This window comes from Sphaerodactylus townsendi, linkage group LG02 (assembly GCF_021028975.2).
Source record: "Sphaerodactylus townsendi isolate TG3544 linkage group LG02, MPM_Stown_v2.3, whole genome shotgun sequence".
Lineage (NCBI taxonomy): Eukaryota > Metazoa > Chordata > Lepidosauria > Squamata > Sphaerodactylidae > Sphaerodactylus > Sphaerodactylus townsendi.
Window position 1 is genome coordinate 19,317,233 of NC_059426.1, and position 23,779 is coordinate 19,341,011.

General features: G+C 44.8%; 1 protein-coding gene across 4 annotated transcripts in view; it reads right to left on the reverse strand.

Annotated features, from left to right (window-relative positions):
• NBEAL1 (neurobeachin like 1) overlaps positions 1-23,779 on the reverse strand; it is a 155,157-nt gene that overhangs the window by 110,104 nt on the left and 21,274 nt on the right. For all 4 annotated transcript variants that reach the window (XM_048484982.1, XM_048484984.1, XM_048484983.1 and 1 more), the window contains exon 3: positions 7,659-7,750. In XM_048484982.1, the coding sequence (XP_048340939.1) occupies positions 7,659-7,750 (92 nt within the window). The remainder of the gene's footprint in view (positions 1-7,658; positions 7,751-23,779) is intronic.

A 23,779-nucleotide genomic window follows, 5' to 3' on the forward strand; every position in this document is an offset into this window, starting at 1 on the left:
TCCTCCACCTGAGTGGCAGAGGCTTATCTGGTGAACCAGATGTGTTTCCCCACTCCTACATTCCTGCTGAGTGACCTTGAGCTAGTCACAGTTCTTCGGAACTCTCTCAGCCCCACCTACCTCACAAGGTGTCTGTTGTGGGGAGAGGAAGGGAAAAGAGCTTGTAAGCCATCTTGAATCTCCTTACAGGAGAGAAAGGTGGGGTATAAATCCAAACTACTCCTCTTCCTCCTCCTCCTTCCTCTTCCTCTTCCTCTTCTTCAAGTTTCCAGGAATTTCCCAACCCAGAGTTGGCAACCTTAGACTTGGAGACCGCTTTATTTCTTTCTGAACCTGCTTCTGACTATAACGTATTCAACCTAATTACTATTTTCCTGCACTGTGATAAGGAAAATAATATATCAATGATGTCAAACCCCTAGTACTCCAAGTCCTGAGATTTGTGTTGCAGGCCCTGATGATGTCATGTCTCACACAATGCAGCATAAATTAGTTCCAACCAAAGTTCGACTCTGACCTGCGTAACTTGTGCTCCCCTGCATTAGGGCCCATGGGTTGGATCTAGCTAACTTTTTTGTCCAATCCCAGCCAATTCCTGTTCTTATTACAGTTCCCATTTCATGTGGCTTCTGTCCATGAAGGTCCCATGATCCCAAACATACCCTCTTTGGTGGTGGTTTGGTGGTCTCACTCACAGTGAAATGGATAGCTAGATTTATCCCCATGTCCAGTTTCCACATTATTATTTTCTCGAATCGTTCCCTCAGTAGACACTAGTCAGACAGGCTAATTAGAAAGGCATGGAAGTCTACTGAGAAACAGAAACTGCAAACCTCAGCAGAGTTGTGTCCCTCTAAATCAATTAAACCCATTGGGTTTAGAAGGGTGAAACACTGTTTAGGATTTTATCATAAATCTATGAGATTAATTACAGGGTGACAGCAGTTGCCTACCAGGAAAGAAAAGAAAGAACACCAAATGTTGCAAAAACTCATTTTTTAACAGGAATCCAGGCATATTTTGACACATTTCAAAACCAGAATTAAATATCCCATTGTCCAAGTTACTTTTTTCTTCTTATGCAGAAGTTCATACATCTCCTTTTTTTATGTGTTAAACGCTGTAATTAGAAGATGAGAGCTCAAATTTCTCTGGCCGCTGAGAAATTTTCTCCTGCAGTAAGGCGAAGAGACTCTCTCTCCAGCTCGCTCAGTTTCATCCTTTCAATTGTAAGTAGAACAAGATGCCATCAATACTTTGGCAAAGAGAAAGCAGCAAAGGAGATTAATCTTTCATGTGCTGTGGACGCAGCTGTCTGGAGATCTATTCTACTGCAGAGTGCCTGGTCTTGCCTCCTTAACAGAAGCTCCATGAAATTACATGCAAACAGACTGGTCCTAAATACATTTCTTGGCAGGGAGCCCACTGCTTTCCATAGAGTTGACTTCTTTGTGATAGGTTAAGGACTGGGGTTGGAGGAGACAGCAGGAAACCAGTTCCGCAAGGACACACGCTACACCCTACAGCATTTTAATTTGGAGGTCAGGCCACAGTTCAGTTGTAGAGCAACTATGTGGGATCAGAAGATCCCAGGTTTAACTCCTGGAATCTCCAGTCAAAAACCTGGCAGTAAGTGATGTGAAAGACCTCTACCTGAGAGAGACCCTAGACCACGAACTTGAGACCGAGTGCCCAAACGGCAACCCAAAACCCACTTATTTATTGCAAAGTGCCAACACAGCTATTTAACCGGAATACTGAGGTTTCCGTTTAGAAAAAATGGTTGGCTCCGAGGCATGCGTTACTCAAGAGTAAGCTTGGTGGTAGTCGGTGGCTTTGCTTTGAAGCAACCGTGCAACTCTTCGAACGGGTGAATCACGACTGTAGGAGGGTTTACTCAGAAGCAAGCCACATTGCCAGCAATCGAGCTTACTCCCAGGGAAAGGATCGCGCTTTAGTTCTTTGCATGAAAATCAATGGGGTTTAACAGCGCTTAACAGGGTTACCTATACTGCTTCCCCAAAACTAGGTCTTAGGTTTAATGCTAATAATCGAGCCCAGTGGCCCAGGCCACCCTAGATGTGGGGGGGGGGCAATTCCCCCCCCCCCATGATGAACTCTGTTTGTGCGTGCCCACAGAGAGGGCTCTGAGTGCCACCTCTGGCACCCGTGCCATAGGTTCGCCATCACTGCCCTAGACAGTTACTGCCAGTCTGAGCAAACAATTGATGGTCGGATTCAGCAGGAAGCTTCACGTGTTCCCCAGTGTTCGGTTTGAGAGCCGCAAATTATATCATGGGTTGTCGCAGATGAGCAGCTAACCTCTATTCAAAAGAAGTTACCAGATTTCTAAACAGTGGTTCTAAAGCCTAGTAATTTGTCCTGCTATTTTGAAAAGCCTCCGCTTTTGAACTCAGGGCTTCACCCTCGTTATGAAAAGCCTATAATGAGAACGCAGCGCCAGGCTCGGATTTAATACCTTTCGGAACATCACCGTTGCAGAAAGCTGCAAGAGGGAAAAACCTGAAATTCAACATGGACACGCAGACAAAGAGTTCCTGCGGTAACAACGGTGCTGGTCTTTTAAGGTGCCACAAGACTTCATCATCATCATCATCATCATCATCAACCTTTTATTGGCATGAGTTTAAAATACAACAGAGAGGTTGAGGAGAATCAAGTTAAAATAAGTAGGTTCAGACATTTCCAGCAGTTAAAACAATAAATAAATAAATAAACTAAAATCTGTGGCGACTCTGTTGTGCCAGCGCCAGGAATTTGGCAACGTCTAGGGATCTCTGAGGAGACTGATCACAAAGCAGATAGAAAGATTTGACCTTGTCTGATGAGTAGGCATAGTTCTCAGTATATGGGTCTATATATTCTAGATGAAGCATATAGTTCGCAATCTAGGAGGATGTGCTCGATTGTTTCAATGGCTTTTTGTGAGCAGGGACACATTCTTTGTTGGTATGGGATCTGGAGAAATCTGCCGCTCAGGACTGCTGAGGGTAGGACGTTAGCCACAAGACCTCTGGAACAAGGCTTTTTAATTTTTTGCTTCCTGCGGTTATCAATCTGTGTAAATATATTTCATCCAGCTGCGTACATGGAACAGATAATGTAACGGGAAGCTACTTGTTGACGGCTCTCAAAGATGTTTTAAAGCAATCCTTGACGGCTGCCTAGATATTATCTCCGTACATCTGTTCCTGGCCCAGTCCAATCCTATATGCGGGGCTTTTTTAACATTGCAACTTTAATCCTGCCATTAATCTCAACACAGAAAACCCGGCAGATTTTTCTCCTGAGCACTCAAAAAAATAAATACTATACAATCCTAGAAAAGATACCGTTCGTACAGAGCTCCAGTTTCGAGATTCTCTCCCCTAACCCTTTAAATCTCTTGCCACGTGATTATGAAAAATACTATTAGTTAGGAAAGAAACCGCCACAAATTAATGCGAGATTTCCACAACGTTCATGTTGGTGGTCTCTTTTCCATTTGTAGCACTGCGCCTTTGAACAACTTAGAACAACTGTGTGGTAGACAAACATTTCATGAGACTCCCCTTCAAGCACAGTCCAGACCACAGCTGATTCCGCATGGGCCAAAAACAGCAGTGTGAAAATGGTGTGAAAACAGTATAAACCCTTTTACACCATTTTAAACCCTTTTACACCATTTTCACGCTGCTGTTTTTGGCCCGTGTGGAATCAGCCCACCAGTGGGTGCAGCAATCTGGCAAGTTACTTTATAACTTCACCTTCCCCAACTTCACCTTCCCCAATAACTTCCTGTCCCAACAAGAAGATCTGCTCTTTCCTATTTGGTCTCCCAAACTCTGTGGCTTAGGTGCAACTTTACTACCCTTTGATGTCCCTAGGAAACGAGTGATATCCATCTCCTGCTCTTCTCTTGTGGATTGTAAAAGGTGTGGAATCAGCCCACCAGTGGGTGCAGCAATCTGGCAAGTTACTTTATAACTTCACCTTCCCCACAGAGTTGCTAATGCTATCTTGGGAAATTTCCCGAGATTTTTTTTTGGGGGGGGATGATCTCACAAGCCCCATTTCTGCCCATGTGGGGGCTTGGAAGTTCTGCAGCCACCCCAGGTCTTCCCTTATCAAAACCAAAGCAACATAATCACAGTCCTCTGACCCGGCTACTAGATTTATCCCTAATGAGGATGGTTAGGAATAGGGGTAGCCAACATATTCTTCAACATGTGAGGTTCAGAAAACATTCTTAGGTTCCTATTATGGGATGTCTCCCCTTTGTTCAGCAACACGTGGTCACGGTTATCACTGAGATACTGGAAAGACAAGAGACTTTTCTTCCTCATGTTTTGGGTTTTATAATCTTTTCATTATGTACTTCCTGTGGGGCATATTTCTTTTCCTGTCCCAACAAGAAGATCTGCTCTTTCCTATTTGGTCTCCACAGGGGTGTAGCTAGGGTAAATGGAGCCCGGGGCAAAATCTGAGTTTTGCGCCCCCCCCATTTGGGCAGCCTCCCTCCCCCACCACGACCAAACAACATTTTTTGCACCAGGTCATCTCAAAGTCACCATTGCATTATAGAACATGGCCCAACACACAAATCTGAACACACCCAGGGCTCCCTAGTTTAAACAACATTGAAAGTGATGCTATTTTTTTAAGGAGGGGGAATCCACCCTGAAACAGCATCACTTTTAATGTTGTTTAAACTACAGAGCCCAGATTCTCCTTTTAAATCCACCTTAAGGGGATACTCTGGGCTCCCTAGTTTAAACAACATTGAAAGTGATGCTGTTTCAGGGTAGATTCCCCACCCCAAACAGCATCATTTTCAATGTTGGTTATTGTGGGTTTTCTGGGCTGTGTGGCCGTGGTCTGGTGTATCTTGTTCCTAATGTTTCACCTGCATCTGTGGCTGGTATTTTCAGAGGTGTATCACAGAGAGAAGTCTATTATACACTGTGTCCAGCCTTCTCTTATAACAGACTTCTCTCTGTATCTATCAGACCACGGCTACACAGCCTGTAAAACTCACAACTACCAGTTGAATCTGGTTTTTGAAAGCCTTCAACAATACTTTTAATGTTTTTTTAATCTAGGGAGCCCAGATTCTCCCTTTAAATCCACTCCAAAGGAGGTGGATTTAAAGAGAGAACCTGGGGAAAATGTGAGGGTGCCTGTCAGGGGAGCAATGTTTAAGCTAACAGTACCAAACTTTTAGGCTATCTTCAGAAGACTCTCCTGATTAAACCACCCAGGTTTAGTGAAGTTTGGTTCAGGAAGCCCAAAGTTATGGACCCTCAAAAGGGTAGCCCCATCTACCATTAGCTCCCATTGGAAACAATGGAGGATGGAGCACTTTGGGGTCCATAACTTTGGACCCCCTGAACCAAACTGCACCAAACCTGGGTGCTATCAGCAGGAGACTATCCTTATGATACCACCTAGGTTTAGTGAAGTTTGATTCAGGGATCCAAAGTTATGGGACCCTCAAAATGGTAGCGCCGTTTACTATTAGCTCCCATTGGAAATAATGGAGTATGGGGTCACCCATTTTGTGGGTCCATAGCGTTGGACCCCCTGAACCAAACTGCACCAAACTTGGCTGGTATCATCAGGAGAGTCACCTGGCAATAGTCTGAAAGTTTGGTGCTGCTAGCCTAAAAACTGCGCCCCCCTGCAGGCCAGAAATGGGAAAAACCCTGAAAAATAGAAAAAGCCACTAACGAACCTGCAATTTTTGCGCCCACCACAAGGTGGCGCCCGGGGCACTTGTCCCCGGATGTCCCCATGGTAGCTACGCCTCTGGGTCTCCAAAACTCTGTGGCTTAGGTGCAACTTTACCAACCTTTGATGTCCCTAGGAAACGAGTGATATCCACCTCCTGCTCTTCCCTTGTGGATGCTATCAGTTTGTAAAAGGTGCTTTCTAGCCTCTGAGCCAGTGCAGAGTGCAGATAGCTGGACTGTCAAATCTGATGTAAATCCTGGGGTGTAAGGCATTTCACCATGGAAAGCATGAATCATAGTAAGATTACCTTCATGTATTTATTGGATCTCAATTGCATGAAGAGCTTAGCTCTTTGTAAGTTATCTACTTGTGGAAGGGGACCCTTTACAATTTTGCACCCATTCTCACCTGCCTTTGTAGACTCCCTACCCACCTACTCCACCTTGCCTGCTCACTACAGTCTCTCATGTCCAGTGAAATCTAGCCACTGGAAAATTGGTGCACCCTAGTGCTGAACCCAGGGGTCCACTAATCTCCCAGTGGTGGGATTTAGAGAACATGGCAAACTGCAGTGAGCAGAGACAATCTGACAAACTGCACACCTTAACACACACGAGAGGCTAACAGCTTCCAAAGGAGATAAATAACATAACAAGTTGATTTCAGCCTAGTAGCCAGGTAACTAGATTTCCCCCAATGCCTAGTACATTCGGTTAAAAACAAAGATCTAACAATGCAGCCCACAAACATTTGCAAAGTCATTTCAAGTTCATTTAAAAGTTAGAGATGAGAATCGCAGAAACAGATCAGTTAGCCATGTTTACAGTGAAGAGGCTGAAATAATCCATCTGTACATTCAGTTAGCATTACCAGCAACTATCTCTCCTAACATCTCTTAGCCGCAATTAGTGCATGCATGAAGTACAGACAGAGGTTATTTCCTGGTGTAAATGAGAATGTTTGCTTTGTGCACAATTTATCAGTCCCAAGATTGCTATTAAAGAAGGTTAGCCAGAACAATCAAGTAACACTAGTAGGGAACAGAAAAGGAATTTTTACACAGACATAGGGATTATTTGCTGTGCAAATTTATCTTGGGTCACTGCTAAGTTGCAGGTGATTTAATATCTGACTAAACTGAAGATACACAAGAACTGATGTAGATGTCACCAGAAGTTGAATTTTTTAAGGTACAAACTCTGCCCCTTGAAAAAGAGACACTTGCTCACTGTAGAATCCAACTGTATTTTTTTTCATATTAGAGGTCATGTTCAAAATAGAGTCTGGGATGTAGAGTATAGCATCTGTAGGTCCAGTGCGCAATCTTTTAATCAGCTAATATTAGGTATACGGATCACATGGATGGGAACAGAATAGACCCCCAACTCAAATACTGTACAAAAATAGAAAATCTATGCATAAAAGGCTTGTCTAAACTGGCCATATTTCTTTTCCATTTCTCTTCCTTGCCCATCACCTTGTTCAAATCTAGAAAACCCCATATATGAACATTTTTAAGGTTGGGCAGCTTCACACTTTATATGTATTTATTCAAAAGGTTCAGCAGTTTCACAGTTTTCTGAGAAATGTTATTTTAAGAACCCTGGTATAATTCGATAGTCGTAATCTAGGATAATTGAGGACAACAGAATATTCACTAATGTGGGGACCCCAAATCTGACAACAATAGTATGTAGCAATAATAAGAGCAGACAACGATAGACAGAATTGGCAAGTTTGTGTCGCATTTCTGTGTGTGTGAAAAGTATGCACAGTCATCTGCAGTACACAAAACCTCAAGAAGCACAAGACATCTCTACAGATCGGTAGACATGCAACTGCGTACACACAATTGTGTTTTTCACACTTCATTTTCCAGCCAAGTTGCAACTGGGACATTGAAACAAAGGGCTATTTGTACATACCTAGTGGGCAGTTTCTCAAAGTCCACATCCAGAAACTGTTCGTAACTTGACACAAAGCTGTCCAACCAGAGTTTCAAGTAGTCTGGATCTTTCTGTGAAGACAATTAAAACAGACTTAACGTTATTCATTGTTGTACAGGCATTTAAGGATACACGCCCTGGACATTTTCTGCAACAATAATGCAGGCAGTTGCACTATGCATACCGTCTTTGCATAATTCTACTTCCTTATAAGACTGTTGATCAAACTGTTTCGGGGAGCAGGGTATGGTTCAGCAGAGAATCTGGTTGGCATGCAAAAGGTCCTAGGATCAAACCCCAGCATCTCCAGTCAAAAGGACCAGGTGGTAGGTCCTAAGAAAGATTCTGACTGTGGCTGTGGACAGCCACTGCCAGTGGTGGCAAACCTATGGCACGGGTGCCAGAGGTGGCACTCAGAGCCCTCTCTGTGGGCACGCACAGAGTGCCCCCCCCACACACACATCTAGGCTGGCCTGGGCTGCTGGGCTCGATTATTAGCATTAAAACCAAGACCAAGTTTTGGGGAAGCAGTGTAGGTAACCCTGTTAAGCACTGTTAAACCCCACTGATTTTCATGTGAAGAACTAAAGCACGATCCTTTACCTGGGAGTAAGCTCGGTTGCTGGCAATGGGGCTTGCTTCTGAGTAAACCCTCCTAGGGTCGTGATTCACCCATTGGAATAGTTGCATGGTTGCTTCAAAGCAAAGCCACCGACTACCATCAAGCTTACTCCTGAGTAATGCACGCCTCACAGCCAACTGTTTTTTCTAAACTAAAACTTCAGTATTCAGGTTAAATTGCTGTGTTGGCATTTTGCGATAAATAAGTGGGTTTGGGGTTGCAATTTGGGCACTCGGTCTCGAAAAGGTTCGCCATCACTGTGCTAGTCTGAGTAGACTTTTCTGACACTCATGGACCAAAGGTCCGATTCAGCAGAAGGGATCTTCGTACATACTTATTTCAGAGTGATTCAGCAACCATGGCAAACATTCTTGAAAGATGATCCAATTCTTAAAGCATTTTTTAAAAATCCCCTACATTTCCATTATCTGTTTAACCATATCCCTTATGGGTCTCTGCAGGTTGGTGCTATTGTTAAACACCCCAAAATGCACCTAGGGTGCAAAATTCACATTGTACTAAATGGAAAGGAAGAATGAGGGCAAGACTCAAACAAGAAACAAGGAACAAGGTTGGCCAACCCCCCCAAAAAAACTTGCCACACAACAGGAATTGCACAAGGAAGTGTTAATGCCAACAATGACTAAAGTGCATATATGCAATATTCACAAAATCAAGAATGAAATCATTCCATGAGTCCATAAGGTTCTCCCAGCCGTAATTCTATAAATATTTCATTCACAGTCCAGTGGAAACCATGGAAAAAAGGCAGAATCCGGTGGAATCGCGGTCCACTTACCACACCGCCAAATGGCACCGGTTCAAGAAACAGCAACCTGCCGCCAAATTGTACAAGTTCAAAGGAGCAGCAAGGTTCAAAGAAGCAGTAGCAAAACGCCTGCGCGCTGAAGTGCGTTTTCGCTAATCTTCTTCAGTGCATGTGCATTCTCTTCAGTGCATATGTATAGTATTCGTACTTATTTCCATCATTCAAAAACATTGCTATATGCTACCAAAATATATTGCAAATCATTCACTAGGTGCTCTTTCTAGGATTCTTAGTAATGTAAGGATTATCATTCATTTTTATGCAGTGCCTTTGCCCATCTATCATATCCAAGGCCTTTAGTGGCATCTAGGATATAAAATATTACATAATACACTAAAATTTAAAATATAGAGCGATTAAAAATGGATAAAAGATATCTTACAATATAACATTACATGGAGGTAAAAAGCAAAGTGTTAATACAAGCATAAAAAGAACCAGAATAAAAATTAGCACCCTTTCTTTGGAAGACGGAACTTGACGGCTTCCTGCAGAAATTTAGCTACACCCTTGCACATTTCTAAGATTTAGTAGAAAGATCAGCTTAGGAACTATCAGAAAACTCAAGTGGCAGAGTGGGGGAATCAAACCTGGTTCAGGTTAGAGTGCACCTGCTCTTAACCACTACGCCACATGTCAATGTTGCTCTATGATGTTGTTTCTAGAAGGCCTTGCTGGGACTTTCATGAAGTGTGATGGGACAAACTATCCCATTCAGTTCCAACACCATAGGATAAAAAAAAAAATTCCTCCAGTCCATTCGGTAATCAGCTAAGCCAGTGATGGCGAACCTATGGCATGAGTGCCAGAGGTGGCACTCGGAGCCCTCTCTGTGGGCAGTGGAAACCCCACACACACACATCTAGGCTGGCCTGGGCCACTGAGCACGACATGCGTGCACCGTGGTGAGCAGGGAGGACTCGGCTGGCTGGCCTGGTGCCTGTGCTCTGGGTGGCTGCTGCACCGGGGGGGGGGGGCGCAGAGGAGGCAGAGATGCTAGAGAGGCACAGAGCAGTGCACCAGGACTTGCTGTAGGCTAGAGCAGGCTGGTCCCTGCTCGAGCGGGTGGGGCGGAGGAAGAGAGAGCCAACCGTTTTTTTTCTAAACTAAAACCTCAGCATTCAGGTTAAATTGCCGGGTCGGCACTTTGCGATAAATAACTGGAGTTTGGGTTGCAATTTGGGCACTCCGTCTCAAAAAGGTTCCCCATCACTGAGCTAAGCCAACCAGTGATCCAAGGAACAGAGTGAATTAGCCTAATGCAGGCGTGAGAAATTCAGGGCAACTTTTCACAGGATCTCTCCTTTCAGAGGAAAAGTCACTGGAGACGTCTGATGTCTTGGTAATAATCTGTTTATCTCCAAATACAGGGAGGAATCAGGCACATGCAAGCGTGCTGTATTGACACCATTTAATCACTCGACCCATCTCTATTCAGAAAGGCCGGACCTGAGAGCTCAGTACTCTTTCCTTTTTTTTTCTTACACTGCCTTTCAACTGAACAGTCCTAATCTCATGCACGCCACTGGCGTAATGCCCATTGGGCAAGGTGGGCAGCTGCCCAGGGCATCACCTTGTGGGGGGCATCAAAATGCTGGGTTCGTTTTTGGGTATTTTAGTGTTTTTCCATTTTTGGCCTACAGGGGGTGCAGTTTTTAGGCTAGCGGCACCAAAATTTCAGCGTATCATCAGGAGACTGTCCTTATGCTACCCCCCAGGTTTGGTGAGGTTTGGTTCAGGGAGTCCAAAGTTATTGACTCCCGAAGGGGGTGCCCCTATCCCCCATTGTTTCCAGTGGGAGCTAGTAGGAGATGGGGGCTACAGTTTTGAGGGTCCATAACTTTTGCCCCCCTGAACCAAACTGCACCAAACTTGGGGAGTATCATTAGGGCAGTCTCCTGATGAGACCCTGAAAGTTTTGAGACTGTGCCTTCAGAAATGCCCCCCCCCCAGCCTGCAACCCCCACTGACAGAAATGCAGAAAACTCAATGCAGAACAAAGATTCTTGGGCAAATTTCTAGGATGTTCCTGCAGGGGGTGCATTTTTTGGATGTATCGGCACCAAAATTTCAGGGTATCATCTGGAGATGATGGCACCCCCTGCAGGCACCAATGTCCTGGTGCAAAAATAAATTTGGTCGTAGTGGAGTGGCTGCCCATGGGGGGGGGGGGCATCCAACTCAGGTTTTGCCCAGCGCTACAGTTTGCCCAGGGCTGCCAGGTTACGCCCCTGATGCACGCTATACAGCCGTGGTGGCGAACCTTTGGCACTCCAGCTGTTATGGACTACAATTCCCATCAGTCCCTGCTAGCATGGCCAATTGGCAGGGGCTGATGGGAATTGTAGTCCATAACAGCTGGAGTGCCAAAGGTTCGCCACCACTGCTATACAATAATTACTTCATTTATTCCCCATCTTTCCATCCAAAGGGAACACAAAGCAGCTTACATCTTCTAGATTTTGCGGTGGACAGTGCCAGCAAGTCGCAGCCAACTTGTGGCGACCTCATAGGTTTTCCAAGGCAAAAAAAACATTCAGAGGTGGTTTGCCAGGATCTGGTTAGCCTGGACATCAAGGTAAAGATTTCTACTTTTTTTAAAAAAAATTATTGTATCATTTGAATTTTACAGTTTATAATAATTTCTTTCTTCATACATTTTCAAACAATACATTTTCCCCCTTTTCTCCCTCCCCCCGTTTCATCTTCCTCATAGTTTTGTCACACAAACAGCAGTAAGCTCGTTCTCTGTAGCCCCTTCTCCCATATTTCTTCATTGACTCGAGCTTCTTTCATCCAGTCCACGTATATTATCCATATTTTCAAAATTTCATTCTGTTTATCTTGCCACGTCTTATTTTTGGTTAATATATCGAAAATATCGAGTGTCACTTGTTCCCAGATATATTCTAGCCCAGGGGTCTGCAACCTGCGGCTCTCCAGATGTTCATGGACTACAAATCCCATCAGCCCCTGCCAATTGGCCATGCTGGCAGGGGATGATGAGAATTGTAGTCCATGAACATCTGGAGAGCCACAGGTTGCAGACCCCTGTTCTAGCCACTTCTGAAATGTCCATTTTTTCCTTTTCTTTCCAGCCCAAAGCTATTGTTGCATGGGCTGCTTTAATCATTATTTTATACATATAACTATATTTTTTAATCCACCCTTCTGTAGATTTCTACTTTTTTAACCTCACAATAACCCTCTGGGATTGGTTTTGAAGGTTAGGGATAGTTAAAATAAAAACCAAGAGGTTTTATTAGTAGTAGCTCTAAAGATCCAATTTTAGCTAGTTGTTAAAGAGCAAGTGGTAAAAAATTATTTTCAGTGTTAATACTTGGTGAGTACAAAACTGGGAGCTCTTGTGGAAAATTTATTTCATATGTCTGGGAATTTTTTTTGTCTGTTTTCAATGATGAAAAGCTGTTTAAGGACTAATTAAAAAAATTTAATCTAAAACAAATAGATCTTGTTGAGAGTGAAGTACTTGCCCAAGATCACCAAGCAAGCACGTTTCCAGGGCAAAATGGGAATTTGAACCTGTGGCTCCAATTTCCTAGTCCAACACTCTAACCAAGACGCAATCACTGATTGCCAGTGCCAACCTATGAGACAACACTGGCAGGCAAGAGCATTTGAATAACCCAGGGCGAAATAAGCCTGAACAATGAAAAGTGTTTGTTTAGATAAAATAGAAGATACGGTTCAATATGCGAGAACATAAAGGCGCACAGAAAAAATAATGACTCAGCAAGAACAGGCAGATCCTAACATCAAGAAAACCCATTCATATCCCAGATGCAGGCGGCTTTCTAACCGAAACATCAAAGAACGGCTTTCCAGCTGGCAACACCTGGCAAGCTGGATTTCAAACAGGTATAACCATATAGCTGCGAGTCAAATATCTAGAGTTTATTAAAACACTGCTTGTAACTTGGCAGGTCCTTAAAGGACTGATTTGCCTGTTCTCCAAGATGTAATGCATACAGATGTCAGACTCTCAGCCTTGCAGTCGGCACAAAGCTTTCATAAAACAAATATTGAAATTGCTTCAGGTAGCTAAAGAGAGCAAATTGGGGGGGGGGAGAGAAAGGGAGGGAGGGAGAGGGGGGGGGGTCCAGAAAGGATACAAGCAGGCAGGTCAGGGTTGTCAACTCTGGGTTGGGAAATACCTTGACATTTGGGGGGTGGAGCCCAAGGAGGGCGTGATTCGGGGAGGGACTTCAACGGGGTAGAATTATCATAGAGTTCAACTTCCAAGACAGCCATTTTCTCCAGGTAATCTGACCTCGGTTTCCTGGAGATCAGTTGAAATCCCAGGGGAGACGACAGAGAAAACACACGAACACGGAGGGACTTACGACACCGCAAAAACACGAAGATTAGAAACAGCACAGACGAAGGGACGAAAAAGACGAAAAGGAATAGATTTTGATGAATTTGGTTTGGAGCTAGCTCCAAGTCCTGCTCTCCCTGCTTTAGGCAGGAAACGAACTGGATCCAGGATGGATGACCAACCCTCTACAGGAAGTGACAAAGTAAATCTGTCCTGCCTCCCTGAGTAAGGGTTGGAAAACACCCATACAGGATGCCCGAGGTCACCTCCAGGAGAACCCAGGAGATCTCCAGCCACCACCTGGTAGTTGGCAAGCCTAAAGCAGCCTGACAGAACTATAGTGGGGTTAGAGTTTCTAGCTAGAATCTGAAGACCCCAAGTTCACTTGGAGCCAAACTAGAAGAGTTGTTTTCCCTTCACTTTGAAGACAAGCCATCATTTTAAAGGATGAGGTCCCATTCAGGAACTCCTTTAAACTGTACTGTGATGGGTCTTATTTTGGTTTGGACCACCTCAGTGCAGGAGGGAGGAAGCGATCTTTCCTCCCCATGCCCTTTTCTGATCTAGAAGAGCACTGAGGGGTGGCATGAAAGCAAATAACGCCTTCACTAGCCCCATTCAGGTTATGAAAATGGCAAACCCCTCCTCACCAAGAATCCTGACCAGAATTGGTCCCACCATTGCAGCGAAAAGCAGGTTCAGGAATGTAGCTTCAGGATGTTCATGGATAGTTAAATGAACAGCCCCTGCCAGCATGGCCAATTGCTGGCAGGGGCTGATGGGAATTGTAGTCCATGAACATCTGGAGAGCCGCAGGTTGCAGACCCCTGCTTTAAAGGAATACCTGAAGGGGAACTCACTCTTTAAAACTGCAGTACAGCACAGGTGAATCTGGAGATGCCCATCTTATCTAGTTAGGCCCTGAGGTGCAACCCTCACTCAGTGATATTGGGGCGGCTGCTCTCCTGTTAAACCTTATTTATGTCGGAGGGCTCTTGGGAGGATGTAATGAAAAAGGCAGAACCAAAATATGCTTCCTTGAGCTCCTAGGGATAGAGCTGCCTGCTTTGGGATTGGTAGATATCTGGAGACTTTGGAGCAGGGCTTGAAGAAGGCAAGTTTTGGGGAGGGGAGGAACTTCAATGCAGTAGAATGTCATCTTCTGAAGTGGCAATTTTCTCCCCAAGTGAAATGATCTCTGTCACCTGGAGATCAGTTGTAATCCCAAGATCCAGCTACCCCCTTGAGGTATGCAACCCTAACTAGGGAACAGGGGTCCATTATGCATGGCGTGTTTTCCTCGGTGCTCTTCGATGCACAGTGGGGTCTCCTCGCACTTCTTTGTTTACATGCAAGGAGGTGCCCCACTGCCCGCTGCTCAGCTTGCTTGCCCCCACTTCCAGGTCACTCCTGGTCATCACGAGATTGCCAACTTCGTTTTTAAAGCCCTTTACATTTTTATATCGCTATTTCTATGCTATATTGACATTTCTCCGTTATGTCGATATTTTTGTGCTTTTCGCAAAAGCTGACTGTAGATCTTCCAGAAATGCCCACAAGGAGTGGAGGGTGGGGAAAACCGGAAGGAGCTAAAACCCTGAAACAAAGGAAAATTTCGGGGTTTCCCCACTCCTACTAACTGTGGGGCTTTGCGGATCTGTGGTGCTGAAACACAGGACATGTCAGTACAGAAATCTTAGCCCTAAGGAAACAATCCCACCCTGAATGGCAGAGCAGCAGTGTATAATCTGCTAGAGTGTGAAAATAATGTACCAAGTACACTTTTAAGACAAGAAACTTTGGTGAGTCGGAAGGAAGGAAGGAAGGAAGGAAGGAAGGAGGGAAGGAGAAAAGGAGGGAGGGAAGGAGGGAAGGAGGGAAGGAGGAAGGGAGGGAAGGAGGGGAGGGAGGGAGGGAGGGAGGGAGGGAGGGAGGGAGGGAGGGAGGGAGGGAGGGAGGCAGGCAGGCAGGCAGGCAGGCAGGCAGGCAGGAAGGAAGGAAGGAAGGAAGGAAGGAAGGAAGGAAGGAAGGAGGGAAGGAGGGAGGGAGGGAGGAGGGAAGGAGGGAAGGAGGGAGGAAGGAAGGAAGGAAGGAAGGAAGGAAGGAAGGAAGGAAGGAAGGAAGGAAGGAAGGAAGGAAGGAAGGAAGGAAGGAAGGGAGGGAGGGAGGGAGGGAGGGAGGGAGGGAGGGAATCCCAAACATTTATATACTTCCTCATAACTGTAAAAATAACTGTAAAAATTTTCCAGGTGGTGTACAGAAGATCAGTAAGACCACATTTATCTGTTGTTGTGACGTGGCAATTCTATAAATACACTAAATATATAAATTCAGTAATAACCAACCAGAGTATGGACACTTTCACACATGAAGAATAATGCACTTTCAATCTACTTTCACAATTGTTTGCAAGTGGATTTTGCTATTTTGCACAGTACAATCCGGCTGCAAAGTACATTAAAAGTGGATTGAAAGTACATTATTCTGAATGTGCAAAAGTGCCCCAAGAGAGCAAGCATGGCGTAGTCATCAGGGTGTCACAAGATCACACCAAGGATCTTGACGGCCAAGGTTCAAGCCCCTACACTGCCACAAAAGCTGACTAGGATCCATTAGCCCTTAGAGATACTTGTGTGTACACTAAAACACATTGTGAAATCCTGCAAAAAGCTCAAATTATACACCAAGAAATAATCAAACTCAATAACCTATGTCAATCAGACACATCAAACATTTTCCTTTTTTTTTGCACAACATTGAAATGTTTCCCATTTGCATAAAGTACTGAATTTTTGCAGATTCTTAAGTCTGGCCAGGCACTTTGACTGCCTGTTCTTAACCTTGGGAAATCTCACCTTCTCTGGTTAATTTTACGTTGACAAAATAAGGTATCCTAGGATGTGCTAGGTCAGATATCACCCAACTTTTTGAGTCTGAACCTTTTAAGTTCTGATACAGAGCGGTGAGTTCAACCATCAAATGGCTGCCATGAAAAGCAGACCCAACCACAAAATGTCAGGGAGTGTGATTATGCATAAATTTGATAATAATACTTAAAGGATTTCAGAGAGAAACTCTGCTTCACAAATCAATTAGATTTCCAATCGGAAGACCAATGGGCAAAAAGTCCCAACTGGCCCCACCCACTTCTGAAGCCTCTCGGGTACCACAAAAAGTTGCTGGGACCCACAAGTGCCACATTGGAGGCTGCTGTATTAGGTATTAATGTTTTATTCTGTTAATTTTATTACATTAAAATCTTTCTTGTTTCCTGATCTGGGCCTTTAAGAGTGTGCTAGGACAGCGGTCTACCAGTGTCATCCAAACAGAGTTATACTCTTTTAAGCCTGTTTAGTTCAACAAATTTGGAAGGGTGTAGCTATGCTGTTACTCATAAAAAACAAATGATAGCTAATAATTTTATAAAAAAAAACACCCGTGACCTCAATAAGCTAGACAACAAAGCTACCGTACTAGGAAGTTATCAGGAAGTGGCACATTACAACCTTGAAAAATAACATAGGTGTTTTGTTTAAGAATCCCGTAGAGCCGGTCTCTGAATAAAGGGGAAAGGTTCCTGGTATACAAAAAGCAAAAACTAACAGGCTTCATGCTGATCTGTAAACGTAATTTAAAGATCTGTCAGAGCTGCGATACAGAGTTCTCCCTTCACGCAGGTTATCCTCATAACAACCCTTTGAGGGACATGGGGCTGAGACTGGCAAGCTTAAGGGTGCCCAACGTGGCACCCGCCATCTATTTTTGAGGAAACTTCCAGGTGTTTTTAGAATGTGGGAAGGGACATTTTCAGGCTGACCAGACGTCCCGCTTTTGGTGGGACAGTCCTGCCTTCAAACAACTATCCTGGCACAATTCCGCAGGTTATTTAAATTGTCCCTATTTTGGGAGGCTGCCAGTGAGACTGCCTTCTCTGGGGCTAAGGTGCAGTGCAGCAGCCGCTGGGCTGTCAGCGATCACGAGGAGCACGCCTTCTGGGGCTTCTTGCTCGCTCTCGGCCCCTGTCACAGGGCGGGAAACTCAGTGCCCCAGAAGGTAGTGCAGGTACCCTGAGAGGCTGCACGCGAGTCAGCCTTTACCCCCCTGCCAAAGTTTACAAAGGTGACCATCTGGTCACCTTAGACATTTTGCACAGCAAGGCTTCTGACTGGCTGTGGAGAATTTTTAAAAAATGTTGCTTTAGCAGCAGGGGCCTCCAAAGCAAAGCTGATGCAGCCATTTTCCAGCTGGCTCCACCTCCTGTGGTAACCATTTTGTGGCTGCACTCACCATGCCATGTCAGAATCCCAAATGGCCCCACAAGATAAGCTGGGGATGCCTGGACTAGCTGTCATGTCCCCAGAGAAACCCTCACTATTTTCCTTATTTAAGCCTCAGTTATACCCTTAGTCAGAATGGGTTTAGTTGCCTTTTGTACAGCATTCTATGGGAGGGAACCTCAGTTAGACCCTGTCCCTTTAAGAAGCCCTCTAAAGGCAAAGCACTATAGCATACTTATTAGTTAGCAGTTCCTGTTTTACAGTCTTTTTTAGTTCAGGTGTTTGGGGAAGGCTGGAGACAGCAATAGTTCAGACGTTTAAGGTGTCAAAGATCCATGATATTTTAAGTAACCCAGTTTCAACAGAATTGCAAGGAAACAGAGTCCAAGTAGAGGACACCGGGAGATCTCAGAAGCAGTACAAGCAGCATAGACTTCTTTAGAAGCAGTTAAGGAAAGAGTTGACGTCTGCAAGTTCTTCAAACCATCTCCAAACGTTTCCAGCATTGCAAGTATTCTTTATTTAGATCAGTGATGGCGAACCTTTTCGAGACCGAGTGCCCAAATTGCAACCCAAAACCCACTTATTTATCGCAAAGTGCCAACAGGGCAATTTAACCTGAATACTGAGGTTTTAGTTTAGAAAAAACAGTTGGCTACAACTTGATACAGCAATCTTCAGGGTAGAGTAGGGATTTCGACCTGGGGTCTCCTAAATCCTTGTCCAACACTCTTATCTACCACATGCTCTGATCACGCTTTGCTGAACCACATACAAAAATTCCTGAGAGGCAGCCATTTTAGCCTCTTAGACCCAAAACAAATTGGAGTCTTGTGTGCCTCGAAGTATAACCAGTTTTTCAATCTAGTACAAGTGTTCATGGGTAAAAGCCCCGTTCAACTATCTGAGAAAGTCCATGAAAGTCTACACCAGAATTTTTTTTAAAAAAATGATTAAGCTTCAAGGTGCCACAAGACACCTTTCTGCTTATGCGCCAAATCATACGCACAAGACTCTTCCTCACTTGCTCAGGAGGTAAAAACCGTGGGGTTGTATCGTTATAAAAGAATCTCAAACAAGATTGCACAAAGAGGTGAGAAACAAGGAAAGCCTGCAAGGGGCATTCATTTACTGGAGTATTTTGGGAGTTTCATACTGAAAGAAGATCAAGTTGCCCTAACTTAATTGATGTTTGCAGCCATGGTTCATTTCATGCACTTGCTGCCTTAACAGCTCTTTTTACTATCGAGGATGGCTTTTATTCGGTAGCAGTAAAATTATTCTAGTTCACTTTACCTCCCTTGTTCGAAAATAAACCTCTTTTGAACCCTGCGGGAAAAAGAGGCAATCCTTTAAATAAATATGTCTGCTCCATTTCTGCAGTGGGAGCAAACACCCTCGCTGAGGGTCAGGTCTAAGAAGATTAAAAAGGAAGGTCAGAGAGCACACATTTGGGAAATTGCAAGGGAAACGATCGTTCGCTGTCTCCAAGCACAGTTAGGAAGATATTAAACAATGCTGTAGATGTGGATATTTTCCTCCCCAGTTTATCAGGGCTTGGGAATTACTAATGCTATGTGTGAGAACATGTGTACGTGCTTAACAAGTCATGCTACCATTTCCAAGCACCAAGCAAGCGAAAATTTCAATACCACATAAACCTACGTTAAACCAACATGTCATAATTTTGAACAAAGATGTTTGAAACGTTTTTTTGGGATGGGAATTGTAGTCCATGAACATCTGAAGCGCCAGAGTTGGACACCCCTCAGCTTGACAATGCAGTTGGTCCACGTTTGGTACTGCTCATCGGCCTTCATCCTGTACCAGCTTTGTGCCTTCCTTCACGTTCCTGCTTTGCCTAGTACAGTGATGGCGAACCTTTTCGAGGCCAAGTGCCCAACTGCAACCCAAAACCCACTTGTGATGACGAAAGTGCTTAACACAGCAATTTAACCTGAATTATATGCCTAGCGAAAATTGCTGGTTTTGAGGTGCTGCTACTCAAGAGTGTTTGATGTAGTCGGTGGCTTTGCTTTGAAGCAACCGTGTAACTCTTCCAACAGGTGAATCACGACCCTAGGAAGGTTTACTCAGAAGCAAGCCCCAGTGACAACAACCGAGCTTACTCCCAGATAAAGGATTGCTCTTTAGTTCTTCTCTCATGAAAATCAGGCTGAAGGCTTTTAACAGGCCACCTACCCTGCTTCTCCAAAACTAGGTCTTAGGTTTAATGCTAATAATCGAGCCCAGTGGCCCAGGCCAGCCTAGATGTGTGGGAGGGGCGACTCTGTTTGCGTGTGCCCACAGAGAGGGCTCTGGGTTCCACCTCTGGCACCCGTGGCATAGGTTCGCCACCACTGGCCTAGTACTACTGCTCTTCATTTATATCCTGCTTTCTCCCCAAAGGGGAACCCAAAGCAGTTTACATTGTTCTTTCCTCCTCCATCTTATCATCACAACAACCCTGTAAGGTAGGTTAGGCCCATGTCTGGCCCATGAGGGGTGAGGGTGGGGATCCAAACTCAGATCTCCTATTGCCTGGTCCCACAATATAGACGTTAGATGACACTGACTGTCATGTGTGCTATTTCTCCACATCCATCTACCTCTGCTCAAGCCCGGAAGTGGGATGGAAAAATATTCCAGACTCAGGATGCTAACAATAAAGAGTAAAGTTGATAGGAAGATGCACTGGAACCCAGCCATGAGAAGTAAATCACGGGAAACAAAAATCATGCGCACCATGATGCACTAAGCTGCCTGCGTTCTTTGTCAACAACTTCTGGTGGTGCCTGGCCTCCAAGTGGATCACCTTTCCTCTATCAGGGCAAGGGACTTTTCTGTGGTTACCCCTTCCTGGTGGAATATTTTATCAAAGGATAAACAAGCCCTGAGGGACCCTCTCAGCTTCCGCAGGGCTTCCAATGCAGAGCTCTTTCAACAGGCTTTTAATCAGTCTCTGTGTATGTCCTACAATTCTTGCACTGTTTCCACCAGATTATTTTACTGTTTGGATGTTGGATGCAGATACGTTTCAACAGGAGATTTTTATAGCTGTTTTATATGTGTTTATAGCTGTTATATGTGTATTGTAATTGCTTTTAAGATTGTCTATTGAATGATATTTTACTTGGTTGTAAGCTACCCCAAGCTGTGCTTGTCAAGGGAGTGGCGGGGTATAAATCTGAGAAATAAATACCCCAGTTTCTCATGTCTGAGCCCACTGCATGCTTCCAGTTCTCTTGAAGGTTAGGCGTGAACGAAGCTGACCCAAGTTAATTGTATCACCAGCTGTCTCCAAGCTCTAGAGAAGACGAAAATTCCGCCCTCTGTCTATCTGCTCTTCCCACATCATCCAAAATCTCCCTGATTGAAAGCCAATCACTATGCTTCCAGTGCCAGCCAGCCCAAATATTATATTTGCCAAGCAACAAAACCTCGGTATTATTTGCAAACTCTACCCACTTCCTTAGGAATGGACTTTGAAAGAATTAGGGCCACAACAAGAGGAGACGAGGATCACCGGCTTCCGTCTGGCTTGAAGGACACACATTTCAAGACAAACATCACGTGATCAGCAGTTAAAGGCTGGTGACAAATTCCCAACAGCAGGACCACGGTTATTTCTGAAAGCACCAGACAAAGCGTGGGGAAAAAATGAGACCACTGAAGTCACCTGATGTCGGCTATTGGAAACAGACTGAGTTTATGAGAACCCCTGTCAAACCAGCAAGTCAAGGAGAGTTTTGGCACCTGGATATTTTCTTTCCTCTTAAACCATTAGAAATAATTGGTTCTCCAAAGTTATCATCCCCGCCGCTGGCAGGGGATGATGGGAACTGTAGTCCATAACATCTGGAGGGCCGCGAGTTTGACACCTATGTCTTAAACCAACCAACTTGGTGAAGAGCAACAAGTTATTTTAGCTGGATTTCTGCATGAATTGCCTTTGCTGGGCTTCAGCACAATTCAAAGAGCAAAGTTCAGCACAGTTTATAGCAGCATCAGGAAGTACGCGCAGCTATAAACAAAAGCTGGATCAACCAGTGGTTGTTTTCAGTGTTACCTTGGACGCTGCGACAGAGTTTAAAAAAAACCTTCTTCACACGGCACTTTGGAAACCAAGTGAAACTTACCTCACAGTGCAACCAGTCACTACAGTTATCTTAAATATAGGAGTGAATTCTTAGACTCCAGATGTTAGTGATCTACTTATCAGTCGCCAGCATGGGCCAACACATGCTGGCAGGGGCTGATGGGAATTGTAGTCCATAACATCTGGAGTCCCAAAGGTTCGCCACCACTGTCTTAAAATATCTGTTCTAGTCAGCTTTAAGACTGGTACAGATTTCTATTTAATGGGTTGGGTCCCATCAAACATGGGTTCTTCTACAGTTCCTTCCATTCACAGTAGCCCTCAAATCCTTACCCGTTCTTGACTTCGGCCTCAGTCTCCCAGAAGGTGCTTTTCAAGGGGGCATATGGTAAATTTCGATCAGGTTTGTCAAAGTCTATTACCACTGAATTAAACTTTGCGATTTGTAGGATAAAAGTCACCCTAAACATTTCTGAATCAGCTTGTCCCAATAGCATCAGAACAACAAAATATGTTCCAGAGTCAGTATACAACTTTCCCCACATTCACAATTTCTGCTTTTCAGAGTCCAATCTAGAACACTGTCCAATTTAAAGCAAAGTCCAATTTAGAGTATTGGTCCCAAGTCACTTCTTGCCCTTTGGTAGAGTATCACCCCCTCAGGAGTTGAAAATCTACCCCTCTCAATTGGTTGTCCGAGGATCATTGCTAAAGGGGAATGTTTTGTTAGCCTCGCAGGTAATACCAAGGCCATGAGTAAGAAAGGGTGCTCTGACCTGGGTGGCCCAGGATAGCCTTATCTCATCTTGTATGGGAGACCACCAAGGAATACCAGGGTTGCTGTCAGTGGTGGGATCCAAAAATTTTAATAACAGGTTCCGATGGGGGTGGAATTCGAACAGTGGCGCCGCCGCACACACGCACCTCCAGTCCCTATTGGGCAGGGAGGTTGCTTTAGTAACCCCTTCTTGGCACTCTCGGGGAAAAAATTTGAAGTAAATCCTATTTCTTAGCGGAAGTGGCGGAGTGAAACTGGCTTGGATCCCACCCCTCTGCTTTCTGTGGCAGGGCAGGAAAAGGCAATGGCAAAACCATGATTCCTGGCTCCGCCCCTGCCTTGAAAACCCTACGGGGTCGCTGTAAGTCAGCTGCGACCAAAGGCCATTTTATACAAGTATTAGGTAGTGGACAAGATTTTTGTCTGAGAGCCTGAACGGCCACGGCCATTCTGAGCAGACAGTACTAACCTTGCTGGGTCTGGTGCAATACATGTTCATGAAAGAAGAAGACTGAAAAGAGAACTGGGTCACTGAACAGAGAGAGGAGAACAGGACTAAGGTAAAAGATCCCTGTTTTTTGTAGGGGGAGAGGGGGAGAGGGAGTAGGGGAGGCACAAAAAGATGGCAGGATCTGTATAAGTCAGTGATGGCGAACCTTTTCGAGACCAAGTACCCAAATTACAACCCAAAACCCACTTATTTATCGCAAAGTACCAACGCGGCAATTTAGCCTGAATACTGAGGTTTGAGTTTAGAAAAAACGGTTGGCTCCGAGGCGTGCGTTACTCGGGAGTAAACTTGGTGGTAGTCAGTGGCTTTGCTTTGAAGCAACTCTTCCAACGGGTGAATCACGACCCTAGGAGGGTTTACTCAGAAGCAAGCCCCATTGCCAGCAACCAAGCTTACCCCCAGGTAAAGGATCGCGCTTCAATTCTTCGCATGAAAATCAGTGGGGTTTAACAGCGCTTAACAGGGTTACCTACACTGCTTCCCCAAAACTAATACTAACAATCAAGCCCAGCAGCCCAGGTCAGCCTAGATGGGGGGGGGGGGCCACTCTGCTTGTGTGTGCCCACAGAGAGGGCTCTGAGTGCCACTTCTGGCACCCGTGCCATTGGTTCGCCACCACTGGTATAAGTGAACAAAGAGAAGGAA